We start from the raw sequence: 19,308 nt of genomic DNA, 5'->3' as shown, positions 1-19,308 counted from the left end.
AATACTGGCAAATTCTACAAATCAGAGCTCAAATTATTGCATTTAAAAAAAAAATTGTCCAGATTTAAGATAGTAATAGAGAAATGTAAAAATGCTGGTTAACCTTAAAAGTGTGCTGCACATAATCCTCCCCCCCCGCCCCCCCACCAGGAGTTTTAAACATTGGCCAGCACAGCACTGGTTACATACTAACCAGTGGCTCTTATTTACACAGTCACATGGATTGGGCCAACAGACCTTGTATTTGGACATCGATTATTTTAGCTGAAGAGAGTTTGGAGAAGCACTAAAGAAAGAACTACTTAATGTGTAATATTGTTTATAATTACTCAATATGTTGGTGTTACCTTTTAAATGCATCACCACCTTTTAGCAGTTCTTATGACCATAGCATTGACTTGCTTTTTAAGTGTTTTTTTTGGGGGGGGGGGCCTAGGGGAGTGTCTTATATTGTCATCACATGTTAAGTTTTCCTAACTTAAAGAATTTAGGAAGAAAATTACTACAGACTGGCTCCATGTTTAACAAATTTAATTATGATATTTTGCTAAGCCTCAACGATGATGCTACTAGAGCAAGAAGTAAGACCCTATACAAAAGTAATGATTAATCTAGCTTCTCAAAGGCATATGGGAAGTTCAGTGCCAGTATAAATTGTCCTGAATTATAGTCAAGACTTTGTGATTACAGAAATACAGAAGCATGAGATTTATAGCGTTAGAGGCACCCTTTCCGTAACTGATGGATGGCCAAGTACTGCACTGGTACCCACAGAAAGCAAAGACACAGAGAGAAGACCCCCAGGGCAGTGGGTGGGTCCTCTGTGGAGGAGCAACGAGAGAAAAGGCACAAGAATGGCACAAGATGAGAAAATTTGGATAGGTTGTGATCTGAGCTAATGGAGGTGGTAACCACATCGATGAGATCATAGAACCATTGAAGCAATGAAGTATAAAGACATAATTAGCATAATGTGCAAATATTTCATCAGAGGGAGTAAAGCAGCCAGGCTTTGGCTAGGTTTTCCTTGAACCTGGATTTACCTTACTTAACAAGTTAAACCCATTGATGGGACTTTCATGAGGGCATATTGCTATTGTAAAATCCTTTTACTAGAGTTGAAACAACCATTTAAATTAGGTAACAGCCATGTCAATTTCATAGATGATTGAAGGTATATGAAGTTTTAGTAAGTGGCCATGAAAAGTACATGTATGTTTGTATGTGTTATATTAATATAGGTTATTCTATCAAATAACATATTATATAATAAAATTATATATAACATTATATAATTAATATATAATATTGCTATTTCCCCTTCCTATTTAAATCTTAACCATAATCCTTTTTTTTTAAAGGGTTGGGGAAGTACCTTACCAATTATTGCATCACTGTGATGCCCAGCATAGAAACCTCCTCCACCTATGCAAACCAGGAACTCATCTGTGACTTAAACTCTTAGAGAAATGCCAGGGACACTGAAATATTAAGTAACTTGCCCAAGGTTACCCAACTAGTATGTGTCAGAGCGTAATATCAGTCCAAGTCTTCTAAACTCCATGGCCTGCCTCTTCTATCCATAAATTCACACAATGCCTTCAACAATATATTGAATACCAAGCTGAAATCCTTTTTCCTCTTTGAAGCCTTCCTAGCTCACCCTGGACCACCATGTTCTCATCCCTCCTTTGGAATCCCACTATACTAACTTATGCCACTCATTAGGCCATTGAACCATACCTTTAAAAATTGCTTGTTTTGTAATAGTGAATACTTATCACTTCTAATATTTAGTTTTTCATGTATTTATTTCTTATTTCTCAGATTAAATGGCAGATTCCTTGAGTACAGGGCCTATATATTTTCCTCTGTATCTATTTTCCTTTGTACCCATCACTCCTTAGTCTGAGCTTAGAAAAGTATGTTGCTCACAGTGAGTGTTCACAATAAATACTTGTCGATTGAGATGTTGTGTACGTTGGATTGCCAATGCTTGGCACACAGTAGGTGCTCAATGCAGTTTTGCTGACTGATTAACCAACGTCTATTATACATATCTATGCACCCACTCAGATTCAAAGGCAATTCCTGATTCGCATGCACTAGAATTTTATAGTTCCTTACATATGACGCAAGACAAAACATTTGTGAGACCTAGGGAGGGTTTGAAATTGTGCCTTCTATGTCTGCTGATGGCTTTTTGGTATCACTCCAATACATGAGATGGCTTATTACAAAATAAATATCCATGTGCCTTAGGAAGTAGAATTTTCTGGTGTAAAACTATATGCATTATGTAAAGGAAGATTTAAATGTGTCCTTTATTTTCATTATTCTCTGTGGCACCACTTCTCTCCTCTACCTCCAGTCTCAGATTTGCTTACATATAAATGGCAGCTTGGGAATAACTACTGAAAAACTTCCAGCCACTGTAATTCCTCTTTCCTGCTTAGGATCCCTGCTCTATTCCTTTGTCTCCTTATCACCAAAGAAGAGCCTGTTGCTGCCTGGGACACTTAACTGATGGCCCTGCTTTTCATTTCTTACCTTGCCCTAGGGCTGATCCAGGGCAGCATCTGCAGGGACAGGCCTGGCATTGGCAATCCTCTTCTTCCCTTCCATTCTTGTTATTCCTTTATTGCTAATCTTCATTTCATCTCCTCATGCCCCCTGATAGGCCATCAAACAGAAACACTATCTAAGCCTTCACCATAAGGGCCCAGCCCCAGTTCCTGTGATCACATACTCAGGATAGTCAATATTGAGGCTGGATTATCTCCTGAGATATAGATGTGGTCCTTTATTGAGTCCTCAACTCACTATATCATGGGGTACCTCTGTCATTCCCCACAGAGAAAAGAAGTAAAAGTAGAAAAGGGGTTTGTATGGAAATGAGATGGGAGAGGGACAGAAAAGCAAATAAACCTCTCTCTCTTTTTTAATCATTTCTAATACTTCAATGGATTTATATGCTGTTATCTATGTGGATATTCTATCCGATGGTGCAAATTATAACCCATCCTATACCTGCTCTTTCTATTTGCATGCCCATCTTCTCCTGGAACTCCTACACAAGGGGTTCACCCAGTGGGTGGGTGGGTGGTCTTCTAGGTCTCTTGACCAATGAGGCACAGAGGTTGTTTGCTACATGACTGGTCCACTTCTTTTTCTAGTCATGTTAATTTGATAATATCATTAAGGATACTTATTCCGTGAAATCTTTCACTGATGATATTCTGCAACTCACTCAAATCTACCATGCATCTGTCTATCCCTTGTTCAGTGACCAGCAACCCCAAACATTTCAGAGACTGATAATTTGAAGTCATACAACATAACCAGAAGAATATTGACGCTAAAAAGATAGGATTTTGTTTTAAGGAGAAGCTTGGAGTCATTACAAGCATAGCACAATTTATAAGAGGTAATCTAGCCCATTTTCTTTCTCTCATTAAGTTTATTATTATTTATAATAGTGATGATAATAATAGCTAGCATTTATATAGCAACTACTGTGTGCCAAATACTGTGTTAAGTGCTTTACAAATATCATCTCATTTAATCCTCACAACAACCCTGGGAAGTAAGTGCAATTATTTCCATTTCACAGTTAAGGAAACTGAAGCAAATAGAGATTAAGTGACTGGTCCAAGGTCACAAAGCTAGTACATGTCTGAGGCCACAGGTCTTCCTGACTCCAGACCCAGCACTACATCCACTATGCCACTCACCTGCCTCCTATTTGGTATCCCTTGGCTCGGTTGGTCCAAAATACTGTACTGATAGACCAGCTCTATGTTCTGCCCATTCAGTTGTATACGGACAACAAGTATTCTTTTTTTTTTAAACTTATGGAATAAAATAAGCATTTCCATAACAGTGTAATTTTTAAAAATGATTGCACATAAAATTACAAATCTACTACACACAACTTGCTATTCCTTTCAAATATACAACAAACTTATCATGTAAATAGAACAGGTATTCTTTAAGTACTAATTTTCTCATGATTATTGTTTGTTGAATATAAGAAGGCATTTGATTCAGCAGAGGAAAGTGACACCTTAGAGGTTCCCCTCCAACAAAAGCTTTCACGTGCTTGTATTGGAATTGTGGAAGATTCCTCAAAAGATAGAGTACCCAAAATGGCTTTGTTGTTGAGCAACCCTATGATGACTAATATTGGGCAAGGTACAAAACAGAGAGACATGTGTATTAAGAGTGTTTGTACTGCAGAGTAAAAGTCAAGTAAAGATGCCTTATAGATGCTTATTGTAGGTCCTTAAGAGGACCAGTGACATTACTAGGGTGATTTCTTGACTTGCACATGAATTGGATTTGAGTGAGGCAAAGCTGTGCAAAGTCATAGGCCTCTCTCTCTCCTCCATCATAGTCCAGTGGCAAGACAAAGGTTAAGGCGATTGGTGATGGCCCAGGATGCAGTGGAACAACCTTGGCCTTTCCAAATTACGGTCTTTCCCTGGTCTCAGTTTGTCTGAAGCCATGCCCATTCAATGAGGAAGGGCTAGGCAAGAATTGAGACAAAAGATGGCCCAAATTACCATCACAAAACCATTCCCAATCTGGGAGGGGAAGACCCTCAGAGATTCAGGCCAGAACAGAAAACAGCTGCTATTTACACTCATTCAAGCCATCAAAATGGCCCCCACAGGGGCTTGAGCTAGGGCTATTATTGGCCATTCAATGAAAGTCAGAGTGATTTGGGTTTAAAGACTTAGTCAAGTGGCTCCATTTAAAACACAATGGGCTTTTTTTTAGAAGCCTGTGGCGAAGCTCCTCCAGATGCTCCTCCCAGAAGATGGCAGGGTACTGATTACATCAGGCTCTGGGACACTGCAGAGCCTTCTGGACCAGATCCAAGGTCATTTTTGGTGAGGGAGCAAAGCAGATGTGGCAGATGTAATTCTGCTATATCTGCTTTAGCAGATAAAATTAAAGCTTGTGACCCCTGCTGGGAAATGTATGTGAAAATCTATGGATCTACACATTTCTTTCTATAATAGGCCAGGGAAGAAGAGAAATCCTGGTGACGTGATGATGATGGTGATGATGATATATCTAGCATTTATAAAGATCTTCAAAATTTGCAAAGCACTACAAATATTTCACTTGATCCTTACAACGATCTGGGAGGTAGGTGCTATTATTATTCTCATTTTACAGATGAGGAATCTGAGGTAGACAGAGGTTAAGTAACTTGTCCTGTAACAGCTAGTACGTATCTGAGGCTAGATTTGAAATCAGGTCTTTCCAACTCCAGGCCTAGTGCTCTATCTGCTTCACCACTTACCTGGATAGATGGGACAAATGGTGGAAGCAGAAAGAGAATCAGATGAATCAATCCCTCAAAGCAAAAAAAAAGGGAGAGTGGGAAACCAACCAGGGATTGAGGCATATGGCATTGATTTACACCACCAGGAAGCCTGCAAATCCCACAGCTTCCTGATTCTCTGAAGTTCCAGTTCCTACCCTTCATTCCTTTTGTCCCCAATTCCAATGGAATCCTTTCCCCAGATTATGAAAGCTACCATCAGGGTTCTCTCATTCTCCCTATGCAATACCCTGTTCCCATCATGTATCATGTGGGAATAGGGACAAGAGGAAAAGAAAAGCCTAGTGTAAAAGAAAGACTACTGACTTAAGAATCAGAAGAATTTGGTTTTAGTCCTGGCTCTGACATTAACAACTACATGACCTTGAGCAAGTCCTTTACCTGGCCTTTAATTTCCTTTATCTCTAAAATAGTGATGATGGGTTAAAACAATCTTTTAAGATCCCTTTCTTTGCTAGCATTATACAGTTTGTTCTGTATAAAATGTGAATCAATGGGGTAGCTAGGTGGCACAGTGGATAGAGCACCGGCCCTAAAGTCAGGAGAACCTGAGTTCAAATCCGGCCTCAGACCAAACACTTGACACTTACTAGCTATGTGACCCTGGGCAAGTCACTTAACCCCAATTGCCAAAAAAAAAAATGTGAATCAACTGAATTCAAGTCAACAAATATTAAATATTTACTATGTGCCAGGTACTACACTAATCACTGAGGATTCAAAGAAAGGCCAAAAGTAGTCCCTGTCCTCAAAGAGCTCACAGTCTAATGGGAGAGACAACATGAAAACAAGTATATAATTATGAGATATTCACAAGGTAAAGTGGAAGGTAATCTCTGAAAGAAGTCTGTAGGGGACTGGGAAAGGCCTCTTGAAGAAAGTGAGCCTTGAAGAAAGCTAGGGAAGTCAGGAGGCAGAGACTAGGAGGAGAGCATTCCAGTCAGAGGGGATAGCCAATGGAAAGACACAGAACTGTGAGAGGGAGTGTTCTGTTTGAAATTAAACAGGAAGGTCGGTACCCCTGGATTGTAGAGTACATGGATCAGGAAGCTAGGTGGCACAGTGAACAGGGTTCTGGGCCCAGAGTCAGAAAGACTCATCTTCCTCAGTTCAAGTCTGGCCTCAGACACTTACTAGTTGTGCGACCCTGTGCAAGTCACTTAACCCTTTTTGCCTCAGTTTCCTCATCTGTAAAATGAACTGGAGAAGGAAAAGGTAAACCACTCCAGTATCTCTGAAAAGAAAACCCTAAATGGTGTCAGAGAGAGTCAGACATGACTGAAAAATGACAACAACAACAGAGTATATGGATGGGGAAAAGATTGGAAAGGTAGGAAGCAGGCAGATTGTGAAAGGCCATAAAAACCAAACAAAGGATTTCATATTTGATCCTAAAGGTATTAAGGAGCAAATGAAGTCTATTAGGTATGGGGTGGGTAGTGACATAGTCAGATCCACATTTTAGGAAGATTAATTTGGCAGCTTAGCGGAGGATAGACTGAAATTGGTAGACAATGGAAACAAGCAGACCCACCCAGCAGGCTAGTGCAAGACTCCATGCATGAGGTGATGAAGACCTGTACTAGGATGACAATGGCATTAGAGAAGAAAACAGAGTATATAGGAGAGATGTTGCAAAGGCAGAAACAGCAAGACTTGTCAATAAATTGGATATGAGAGGTGAGACAGAGTAAGGACGGAAGGATAACATTGCTATATTTCAAGCAATAAGGAAAAAGGACCCTTGATAGTTACCTGGAAGCACAGAAGAGGGGAGGATTAAGTGTACAGAACCAGAAAATAAGTGAACAGGGATTTAAGGAAAGAAAGAGAAACACAAATTTAGGGAATGGGGAAAACAATTGGGAACATACAGCAAAGGGGGAACTTGAAAAGAAGATGAAACAGAAATGGGAGAATATGGTGGAGTCAGGCAATGTTAGGTGCCCAACCCTTCACAAAAGCATTTAACTCCACCTCAACCTGACCTTTTATCTAATGGATTGGGTCAGGGCCATGTTATTCCTCTCTATTGCCTTCCTCCCCTTACATCTCTCTGCTCTGTGTCCTGGCACTCTGAAACTTTTCTTCTCCCTCTCCAAGGAGGTAGTCTATTTCTGGATAAGAAATTAATGTATTAGTTAACCATTAATCATTATAGTTCTAGCATACTTGGAATGGGAAATCTGCACATGTCTCATAGAACTTGTTTCTGAATTTTCTTTCCTCCCCCAAGGCAAAACTGAAGTTGTCAGAACACGAGTAAATATGATCTTGGCAAAAGGTTTCTATAATTGAGTATATTACTTCCTAATTTTCCCTCCTCTCCCTGTCCTCTGCTATGTCAAGTAAAATGCTCTGTTTTTCGTCACGTAGACTTTCAAAATAGAGAAATGATATATCTGATGATTCTTTCTCTTTCAGCTTTGAGTATTCATTTAACTTTACCCAAATAAAAGAAGTCTTGATCATAATCACTATCAGACACACAACTAAAATAGACAAAATAACTGCTATCCTCCCCCCCCCCCCTTTTTTTTCTCAACAGCTTCCTCATTTTACAAGTTCCTTCAAACCTTGTGGGCTGGTGGAGGGGTCAAAGAAGGAAAAAGTAAGATGTATTTAAATAGATTTTACAGACTCTAAAGGTATGCCTTTAGAGGAAGGTCAGCCAGAAAGCTCTCATTTCAATAATGTGATCTTTAAGTTTAGCTGTACACTGTGGTTACTGCATCTGCCTGCTCTTGGTGACTGGCTGAAGCTGACAGAAGACAGAGAATAATGTCTTTTTCACATATGAAAGAAATTAGGCCCCATGGTACCTGTTTCCTAAAACTCTATAGCCCCTCAGATGGTGTAAGGGACATAGAACAGGTGAGGAAACATACTCGAAGCTCTGAATTTTAACTTCTTCCAGGAATAAGGGTGGAAAGCTTACATGGGATGGGAGCACTGAATGTTTTCAACACACAAAACCAAGATAGTAATAACAATGATGATAATAATGATGATTAGTACTGATATATCACTTTAAGCTCTGTAAAGTGCTTCATAATCTCATTTTATCTTCACAACAACCCTGGGGGGTAGGTGTTATTATCCTCATTTATAGATGGGGGGAACTGAGGCAGGCCTCAGTTAAGTGACTTGCCCAGGGTCACACAGCTAGTGAGTGTCTGAGGCCATATTTGAACTCAGGTCTTCCTGATTCCAAGTCCATTGTTTTACCCCTTGCTGCCAACCAATGTGTTCAATACATCTTTCAAATGGGGTCAGTGAAAAAACTACTAGGATGTAAGCCACTGACCTCAATGTCTCCTTGCTTCCCAGGGATACTGAATTATTCCTTGTTGTAGTCAACCATAAGGGCCTGTGGGCAGGGCTTGAGGTGGGATGGAATGGTGCTCTGGTTTCCTATCACAAGTTTGCAGAATAACAAAGCAGGAAGGGTCCTTAGACGTTGTCTAGTCCAACCTGTACCTGGCTGAGAATTCCCCTCTACAATAACTACAAGACTTTATCCACTCTTCTCTAGTCAGGGGCAACCTACTACCTCCTGAGGCAACCCATTCTTCTTCTGGACAGCTCTGATTATTAGGTGACATCAACATCAATTCATCTATATCTTTGCAACCTTCACCTAATTCTCCTAGGCAGCCCTTTCTGCCCTCTGAGATGAAAAAAAAAAAAAAAAGATAATCCTGCTTCCACATAAGAGTACTTCATTTAGTTTCATGTTCTGTCTTCTCAGTCATTAAAAGGGAGTTCTGAGACTCCAAGCTTATCAGGATAGTTTGATGAAGCATGTGCGTAGCATGCTTTCATACTTGGCATCTGTTGAGACCACTGTCAGAGAGTGAACTTGGGATCGAGTGGACCAGTAGTCAGCCAAGAGAGTATGAAAAGATGGAAGCCATTCTCAAACAGTCACCTCAGGTCCTCCCTCCCCCCCTGGCCGAGTCTCTACTTTTTTTTCTCTCCAATTCACCTCTAGGGCATAGATTAATAATAAGTCATACTTACAGTGTTTACACACATCATCTCTTTTGATCTTCCTAGCAACCTTGGGAGGCAGACAGCATAAATATTATGCCTGAAAATTCCTTTCTCTGAGGCATATAGGAATTTAATTTGTGGCAAGTCAAGTCACATGCATTAAGAGTTGAAACCCCAAAGCCTCTAGCGGACAGTAACCCAAGACGAAGCACGGTTTTTATACCTTGCTTAGGTCTCATGGAGTGGATAGAATGCTGGATGTGGCATCAGGAATATATGACTTCAAATTCTGCTTCATGGACTTTACTAGCTGTGTGACTCTGAGCAAGTTACAACCTCTCTGAGCCTCAGTTTCTCTATCTGAAAATTGAGATTGGCCTCACTGACCTCTAAGTCACTTCCAAATCTAAATCTATGATCCTATGACTCTTTTCCCGGCTTGATATGTAAAGGATCATGTAAATCTAGCATATGTTAGTCTGGAATTGGCTAAGGGATTATGAATGTGTATGTATGTATATTTTGTGTACGACATGCAAAACATACAGTGTATCAATCAACAGAGATGTATACATCTGCCATGGGCGAAACATTGTACTATGCTCAGAAGAAAAGTTACTCACTGTGTTAAGTGAGTAACAGATAACAAAGTACAAAACATGGTCTCTACAATCAAGGAGTCTATCATTTAGTTTTAGAAATAAAACACAAATTCACAAAAGTTAAATGAATATCATTAGAAGTGATTATTATCTTATGTGATATTGACTGTGGCTTCACAGTATTTGAGTGGTTTCTTTTTGGCTGTTTGAAGTATTTTCTCTTTGACCTGGGACCTCTGGAATTTGGTCCCTGCTACTGTGGGGCCATAATTACTAGTGCTCCTCTTCACCCTGAAACTATGATCTGGAAATGCATATAGGCAATGCAACAGGGTCCTGAACCCAGTACCTACAAAAGGTCTCCGGTAATCTCTTTCTGACTAGTCATATGACCCCCTTACTATCTGTGTCCTGAGAGTTCAGCTGCTGCTGTCCTGCTGTTGCAGTTGTCCCCAAGGCCTGGTGCTGGCCACTCACCACCCTGGTGTCACAGACCTCTCCTGCAGACATCCCTTTTGGGCTGGAAAATAGCTCTGCCACTCCAGAATCCAATCTGAGGTGTTATTTCTTTTCTTTCTTTCTTTTTTTAAAAATTGATTTATTTTTAGTTTTCAACATTCACTTCCATAAGCTTTTGAGTTCTGTATTTTCTCCCCCTTCCTTCCCACCTCTGTCCCCAAGACAGCAAGCAATCTGATACAGACTCTACATACACATTCATATTAAACATATTTTCACATTAGTCATGTTATAAAGAAGAATTAGAATCAATGGGAGGAGCCACGAGAAAGAAGAAACAGAGAGAGAGAGACAGAGAGATAGAGAGATAGAGAGAGAGAGAGAGAGAGAGAGAGAGAGCACAAATAGCATGCTTCGATCTGCATTCAGACTCCAGCATTTTCTATTATGAGTGTCTTAGAGTTGTCTTAGATCCTTGCATTGCTGAGAAGAGTCGAGTCTATCAAAGTTAGTCATAGAACGATGTGGCTATTACTGTGTACAATGTTCTCCTGGTTCTGCTCACTTCACTCAGCATCAGTCCATACAAGTTTTTCCAAGCTTTTCTTATCACTTGCTCATCATTTCTTATAGCACAATAGTATTCCACTACATTCATATACACAACTTGTTCAGTCATTCCCCGATTGATGGGCATCCCCTCAATTTCCATTATTATAAAGCAGCAATCATCAAAACTGCTTGGTACTGGCTAAGAAATAGAGTGGTGGATGAGTGGAATAGGTTGGGTACACAAGACACAGTAGTCAATGACTATAGTAATCTACTGTTTGATAAACCCAAAGACCTCAGCTTCTGGGATAAGAACTCACTATTTAACAAAAAGTACTGGGAAAACTGGAAAATAGTATGACAGAAACTAGGCATAGACCAACATCCTGAGGTGTTGTTTTTTTTTAAAGTTGTTTGGAGGGAATTGTTGGAAGAGTTGAGCTGAGTTGCTGCCTGTACTTTGCCATCTTGGCTCCTCCCTCAATTATATACTTTTAAGACAACAATTTGTATGTAACAGAAATTCAGTTTTCACACACTTTTTTCACATACATATTCTCTGTACTTTTTATATAGAAATGTTTATCTCAACATTTGACAAGTTTATAATAAAATTTTTTTAAAAAAGAAATGAGGACACTAATGTGGCTAAACTCTTTCAGAAGGCCAGTTATAATATGTGCCCCCCCACTTCCTTTCCTCTCACTCTCTTAACTCCATAGTCTGGCTTCTGACTTCATCATTCAACCAAAATTGTACTTTCCAAAGTTAACTATTTCTTGATGGCCAAATCCAATAGCTTTTTCTCAATCTCCATCCTTCTTGACCTCTCTGCAGCCTTTGACACTGTTGATCACTCTCTACTCCTTGATGCTTTCCTTTCTTTGGGTTTTTGTGACACACTCTTTCCTGATTCTCCTCCTACTTATCTGATCGCTCCCTCTCAGGCTCTTTTGTTGGTTCTTTATTTGGGTCAGGCCCACTAACCCAGGGTGTCCCATGGAGCCCTGTCCTGGACCTCTTCTCTTTTCCATCTATACTGTTTCACTTGGTGATTCCATCAGCTCCCATAGACTCCATTATCATTTCTATGTTGATGATTTTCAGACCTACTTATCCAGCCCTAACTGCTCTGCTGACCTCCGGGGCTGCATTTGAACATCTCAAATTGGATGTCCTGTAGACATCTTATACTTAACTGCCCAAAACTGAAGTCATTATTTCACCACTAAACACTCCTCCTTTTCCAACATTCTTCCAGTTCCTCAAGTTCATCACCTGGGTGTTATCCATGACTGCATACTATCTCTTACCCCCTATATCCAATGTGTTGCTATAGCCTGTCAATTTTTTTTCTTTTTCTTTTTTCCTTTTCAGGCAATTGGGTTTAAGTGACTTGCCTAGGGTCACACAGCTAGTAAGTGTCAAATGATTGGTCTGAGGCTTGATTTGAACTCAAGTCCTCCTGACCTCAGGGCCGGTGCTCTATCCACTGCGCCATCTAGCTACCCCAGTCTGTCAATTTTACCTTCCTAACCTCTCTCTCATACGCCCCCCTTCTCTCCTCTGATTGTCACCCCCCAGTGGTAGGTCCTCATCACCTCACTCCTGAACTATTATAATAACCTTCTGGTTCATGTCTCTGCCACATGCTCCCTAATCCAGTCCATCATCTTCTCAGCTGTCAAAGTAACCTTCCTAAAGTCCAGATCTGACCATGTTACCCCCTTACTCAATAAACTCCAGTGGCTCTCTATTATCTCTAGGATCAAATATAATATGCTCTGTTGGGCATCCCAAACCCTTCACACCTTGACCCTTTCCCTTTCCAGTCTTCTGAGACCTTACTTCCACCCACATACTCTACAATTCAGTGACACCAACCTTCTCACTGTTTCTCTAACAAGACACTCCAACTCTTGATTCTTGACATTTTTTCTGGCTGTCCTTTATGCCTTATGGGACACTCTCCCTTCTGATTTCTACCTTCTGGCTTCCTTCAAGTCCCAGTGAAAACCCTACCTTCTACCTTCTTCATTAATCCATCTTAATTCTAGCTCCTTCCCTCTGTTGATTATTTCCAATTTATCCTGTACATAGTTTGTTGGTACACAGTTGTTTGCATGTTGTCTCCCCATTAGATTGTGAATGCCTCAAGGGCAGGGATTGTCCTTTTGCCTTTCTTTGTATACACAGAGTTTACCATAGTGCATAGCACATAGTAGGAACTTAATAAATGTTTACTGACTATTACCTATAGTATCTTCATCACAGAGACAATGTATGTAAAGTGATTTGCAAACCTGAATGTCCTATATAAACATGTGCACTTATAAAAGGACCAGGGGATAGTTTGGGATGAGAAGGCTTTTAAGAGGAAGAAGGATTTCAGCCAAGTATTGAATGATGAGTAGGAAGATTTGGACAGGTGGAGAGAAGGGAAAAGAGCATTATTAAAAGAGAAAATGCTAATTTACTATAGCCTAATACACTCCCTCACACATACTTTTCCTGGGGCATTGCCAAAACTCAGTATGTCTTCAGATTATTTTTGAGACTACCACGGCTGTTATCTAATTGAAATGGTTATTATAACCTCTAGTATCTGATTAAATAACTGTAATCCAATACCTTCTTTTCTCTGAGGGACATACGCTATCACAGAATTGTTGAGCTAAAAGAGAATTTAGATATCTTTTTAAATACCCCCCTCACTTTAAAGATAAGGAAAATCATCCAGAGAATTTAACTGATTCTAGTAGAAAGAGAACTGAATAAGGTCTCTGAATTAGGAGATCTTAATTCTAGCCAAGTCTTTCTGCAATTAACTTGTTATGTAACCGTAATCTCTTTGGACCTCAGTTTCTTTGTTTGTAAAATAAGGCAGGTGGACTAGGTGAGCTCTAGCTTTCACATTCTGTGGTTCTCTGTGTAGTGAGCACCGTTGGATCTTATTTCCCTGAGCCAGGCTTGTTGCATTGCCCCCTCAGCATTCCAGGGTTCACTGAAAGGTTTGTGAACATTTGTGACCTCTGTCATTGGCTCAAGCCTCTGATAGCTATGCTCCCTCATTTTATAAGCCTGTGTTAGTACCCCAATTCCATTTAACTATTTAATATCGGGAAGCTTTCACAAAGGGATATTCCATTCAAAAATATAGCAAGAAGAACATACAAGCATTTCCCTCAATACTTTTAGGGCACACTCTTCCTGATACCGCCTTGGTATCTGGCCTAGTAGAATCAAAATTTAGTTCAGTTTATTGGTCCCATCAAATCCAAGTCCAGATGTAGCATGACTGCCATGTGAGTATTTCCACTGAGGACCCAAAGGTCATATCCAAATATTGTTCCTTCCTCCTTGGAGCATTGATACTACACTAAAAACAAAAAAAAATTTTTTAAAAGGGCATAAAACTCAGTCAAGATTATGACTCCCAGATTTCTGTAGTTCACTTTCCTGACTATGAGCTGAGACTTCACTTCTTGTACTTAGAACAGAAAAGAACGAACAAAATGGTTCAGGACAGAAACCCATTTCTAGGATCATATGGATCCTTGGAGGAGAATAAGGCTCTGAGGTTTTCCTCCTCACAGCAGTCATGATGTGAGAGTCACCAAAATCTTCCAGAAAGGAATGAAGCAAAAAAGAGACAGAAGCTGACTCAGGCCTTCCTGAAGATGCCAACAGTTCTGGTTACACAGCCAATCCCAAGGTCCTTCCTAAACATGTTATTACTCCCTGGAACCAATTACAAAAGGTCCAGGCAGGTTCCATGTTCTCTTCACAGCCCCTCCCTCATACCTCATCACCTCTCTCCTAGGAGCAGCTCGCCGGCATCATCTTTCATGGGGGAAGGTTGCATTAGCCAAATAAGCTGATGGGGTCTGCACATATGCCAAAACCCTCACAAAAGAAAAAGGCATCATTTGGGGTCCTTATCAGAATTTTCCTTAGGTGAGGATTGAGACATCCACTTTGAATAAAAGAAGACAGACAGAACTTTGAGAAAATAAAACAGACAACTCCAGATATTACTAGGAGAAAGGAAGGATTGGAAGAGGGTATTAACTGCAATGTTTCCAGGAAACAAGGACAGAAGAGACACAAGGAGCTACAGAGCCAGGCTAGGGGCAACCCTCAGCAATACTGGTAAGTAAACAAAAACATTTCCTATGTCTTTTTACCCACTGTTTCCTCCAAATATTTCAGACGCTAGATATCCTCCTCTCTATCTAACCTGCTTTCAAGAAAGGATCTTCTCTCAGCAATCACTTATCAGTGAATATCTCACTGTCATCCCTCCCAGAGGTATCTCACTTCATAATGCTTTATTGTGTTAGAAAAGGATGTGTGCCCTGTTCAGCAAATAGGTGGGAGATTTATTGTGTTAGGACAGTATCTTCCCTCAACTTCCTTTCTCTCCCTTCTCCTCTCTCCTTCCCCCTTTCTTTCCCTCATTCTTTCAACCCACCAAGACAAAATCTCAGATCTGAGCCTTCATGAGTTATCATCTGCCTTTGACTGACAAATTGTCAACATTTCTTAGAAATTTAGTCTGCATGTGCACTGGTCATGCAGTCAGTCAACAAGCATTTACTAAGCACTTACCTTTGGTAGGCACTGTGCTAAGTGCTGGAGATACAGAGAAAGGTAAAAATAGTCCTTGTGAACATAAAAAGAATAACATCTTCCTGGTAACAAACAGAGATATACCCAGCACAAGGCAAATAATACTCTTCACCAAAGGGCACTGACATTGGGGGAGGCACATTCATGGACTCCCTAAGGAGCTTCAGAGACTTAAGGCCTCTTCATTCAGGGTCTTCGGTTTGTCCGGCATGGTTCTCTTTCTGTCCCTCCCTCAATGAGTTGTTCCTCTCCCCTTCCTGTAGACTCTGTGGCTAGACTCTCTGTGGGATGCATTACTATTGCCCCCTCACTTCACACTGTCCTCCATGTCCTTTGGCCTTCAATTCTTTTTGCACCAGATGAAGAATGCCAAATTACAGTTCTTTTTTTTTTAAACAAGCAAAATTGGGGACACCGACTTTATCAAAGTCCAGGGAAAAGAACTTAAACGAAAACTAACTATACTCTAATGAAAAGTGTCAGGCAGGGCAAGTAATTCCTTGCTCAATGGCATTTTTTCTCCCTACTTTCTGAATTTTCATTTCATTTGTTTATGAGCTGCCTGAAATGTCACCACTTTGATCTTCATTGGGGTTAACAAGAACTTTTTTTTAAAAATGCAAATACCTCTGAGGATATGAGGGGTGTGTGCATGTGTTTGTGTGTGTGCGCTCACATGCACATGCACACATACGCACACATGCCATGTGTATTTGTCAGGGTCGGGAGGACACAAAAGAGGAGGCAATAATTTTTGGAACAGGTTGAGCATTTTCCTGGCAGATAAGGCCTGAGTGGGCTACCAATCAGAAATACTTCCTTTTCATATTTCTGCTGGACTTCAGATCAGTGCTCTAAGTGAAAACAGTCCTAAGGACCGTTCAGGTAAATCCAGGATAATTTGGCTTATTACTTTGCACAAAGTTGGTGCTTAGTAAATATTTGCAAATGAGTGAATGAATTCTGAGCATATTCCTCCTCTTATATTATTTGACCCTGGGGACTCAAAATGTTAGTCTTGTTAATACAGATAAAATATGCCTAATATAGGTAAAATATGCAGCTAGGTGGCACAGTGGATAAAACACCTGGCCTGAAGTCAGGAACACTCATCTTCCTGAGTTCAAATCTGGCTTCAGACACTTACTAGCTGTGTGTCCCTGGGTAAATCACTTAACTTAAATGGAGTTTGGTTATGATACATTAATGTGACTGTAAGAAGATGTTGAATGGGGCAGTGCTACATGGAGGTATATCTTTATTGTAGATCAAACTATATCATAGTTTACATGGAAGAGACCTTAGAAGCTTTTTAACCTCTAAGATGTAGTACCTTGTCCCAGGTCATGCAAGTAGTAAGTATAAGAACTAAGATCTGAACCAAGGTTCTTTGACTCTATATCAATTCAGCTCACTTTCAATAGTTCCATATTGTACTTTAGTTTAAAAGTAACTAAATGGCTCCCAGCACTTTTTGCAGAATAGTCACTGGTAATAAAATCAAACATCAATTTTTGTAGTACCAGGAGAATTGGGAATCACTGAACTAGAAAGCCCAGTCATCCATTCATTTAACAAAAATATATCTATTCTATGTGCAAGGCATTATGGAGGACATGAGGAGAAGTGTGCTGGGTGGATCCTTCATGGAGGATCTATCGAAGAACACAAACAAGAACGGCATAGGATAAGGGGACATGGATTTACATGCCATACATAGTTTATGTACAAGGTTTACAATCTGCATTGGGAGTGGAGATAGTATGACCGAACCACCAAAGACCCAAATACTCTGGGGACTACAAAAAATAAGTCTCTGTCCTCACAGAGCTTACAACAAATTTCATTTTTATTGGGTCATTACCATCAAGTGGATGACTCTATATGGACAGCTGGATGGCACAGTAGATAGAGGGCTAGGTCTGGAGTCAAGAACTCTTCCTGAGTTCAAATCTAGCTACAGACATTTACTAGCTGTGTGACCTTAGGCAGGTCACTTAACCCTGTTTGGCTCAGTTTCCTCATCTGTAAAATGAGTTAGAGAAGGAATTTTCACTCCATATCTTTGCCAAGAAAACCCCAAATGGGGTCAGGAAGAGTCAGATACAACTGAAAAACAACAAAGATGCCACAATAAGAGATGATACGGAAAGCATGTTTTTCAGGAGAGGGTCTCTGTCTTTTGAATGTCTACAATACAAAACCAACAAGAGTCACATGCTACATGTCAGTCTGTTTTCAAATGTACCCAAGAAATACAAGAAAAACATTGCTGTGGAGAAGCTTACTCACACCTTACCATGGTTAGTAGAATTTTCATAATCAGGTTTATACCCCACATATAAACCAAAAAAGAAAAATGATACAGTGTATAGTTACCTTATAGTAGATTCTGGCTGCCAATCCCCGTTGAAGAACTCTTTCTCGAAAACTCACTGCTTTCAATAAGAAGGTCATATTACCAATAGCATCCATGTTAAATGCCAAAAAACTAAAGGAAAAATACAATAATCAAATGTTATTCATTGTGTTGAATAAACAAATTTTGTGAATACTAGAAGGATTTATGATTTCATCACTGTGGGGAAAGTTGAAGTGTGAGGCCTTTCTCCAATACATATTAGAACCCATCTTGAACCCAGTAGGTAAGATCTAGGGAGTTGTTTGAGACACATAGAGCCTAATACCCAGGGTGACACAAAGCTACTAAGCATTAGATGGGGGATATGAATACAGGTCTTCCTATAAGCTCAACACTCTATCCATTATGTCATACTGGTTCTATAAATGAACTTCATTAGAAAAAAAAACCCAGTTTTAAATTGAAGCAAGATTATCATAGGTCAGATGTATCAGAAAGGATTTATCAACTGTAAAGTTAGACACTAAAACACATGAACTGGATTTTCTAAGACACTCTGTCTTTAGTGGAGGTAAGTTCACAGTCCTTGGTGATGTTCTCTTGAGATCCCATGCTGTCGAGTTAAACGTTCACTGTTTTACCTCCTGACAATATAGTAGGGCATGCTAACTGAGTGGTTACTTAGATCTAGGGAACTGTAGATTGGGACTTTACTATCTCATTATACTCAAGAGTACACTACAGTTTCTCATACTCAGAGACTTTCTCCTGCTGGAAGAACCAGTGCTAGTACATTAGAACTACAAGAGTATAGAGGATATCTACTCCAACCCACCTTGTTTTACAGGAGAAACACAAGCCCAGAAAGGTGAAATTGACTTGCCCAAGGTCACATGGTGAATTAAAGGTATAGTCCGGGTTAGAACCCAGGTTTCTTGCACCTTGGCTTCAATATGGATAGAGACAAGTTTCAGTTCAAACTTGGAGACATGACTCCCAGACAGCACATATGTCCATACTCAGTGGTGTGGCTTCTTATAGAAATGTCAATCATTAGAAATTGCTAAGACAGATGCAGGGCTACTATATACTCAGGAATTTCTATGACTCTTGGCTCAGAAGTAGTCCATGGCTACAGAATGGTCAGAATGGCTCTCTGTGAAGTTCAGGATAGGGAAAGCAGTGTTAGAACTGCAGATATCTTCAGGAGAGAAGCTACTTGCAGGAATGGTGGTAGGGGTTGAAGTTGAGGTAAAATTAATTTGGAGGGGAACACATATATATTATAGTATTACTTCTACTACTAGCCTTTGAAGGGTCAGGGTGGGCCTATGTTCTGCATCTTGCAC

At 40.1% G+C, this 19,308-nt stretch overlaps 1 protein-coding gene across 1 annotated transcript in view; it reads right to left on the bottom strand.

Annotated features, from left to right (window-relative positions):
* ACOXL (acyl-CoA oxidase like) overlaps positions 1-19,308 on the bottom strand; it is a 521,856-nt gene that overhangs the window by 136,104 nt on the left and 366,444 nt on the right. Inside the window, exon 15 of the mRNA XM_027853786.1 lies at positions 17,977-18,088. Coding sequence (XP_027709587.1) covers positions 17,977-18,088 — 112 coding nt within the window. The remainder of the gene's footprint in view (positions 1-17,976; positions 18,089-19,308) is intronic.

Source organism: Vombatus ursinus, unplaced genomic scaffold (genome assembly GCF_900497805.2).
Source record: "Vombatus ursinus unplaced genomic scaffold, bare-nosed wombat genome assembly UNPS02010219.1, whole genome shotgun sequence".
In the NCBI taxonomy this organism is placed as follows: domain Eukaryota; kingdom Metazoa; phylum Chordata; class Mammalia; order Diprotodontia; family Vombatidae; genus Vombatus; species Vombatus ursinus.
Note: the sequence above shows the minus strand (reverse complement) of the source record. Positions and strands in the feature narration are given on the sequence as shown.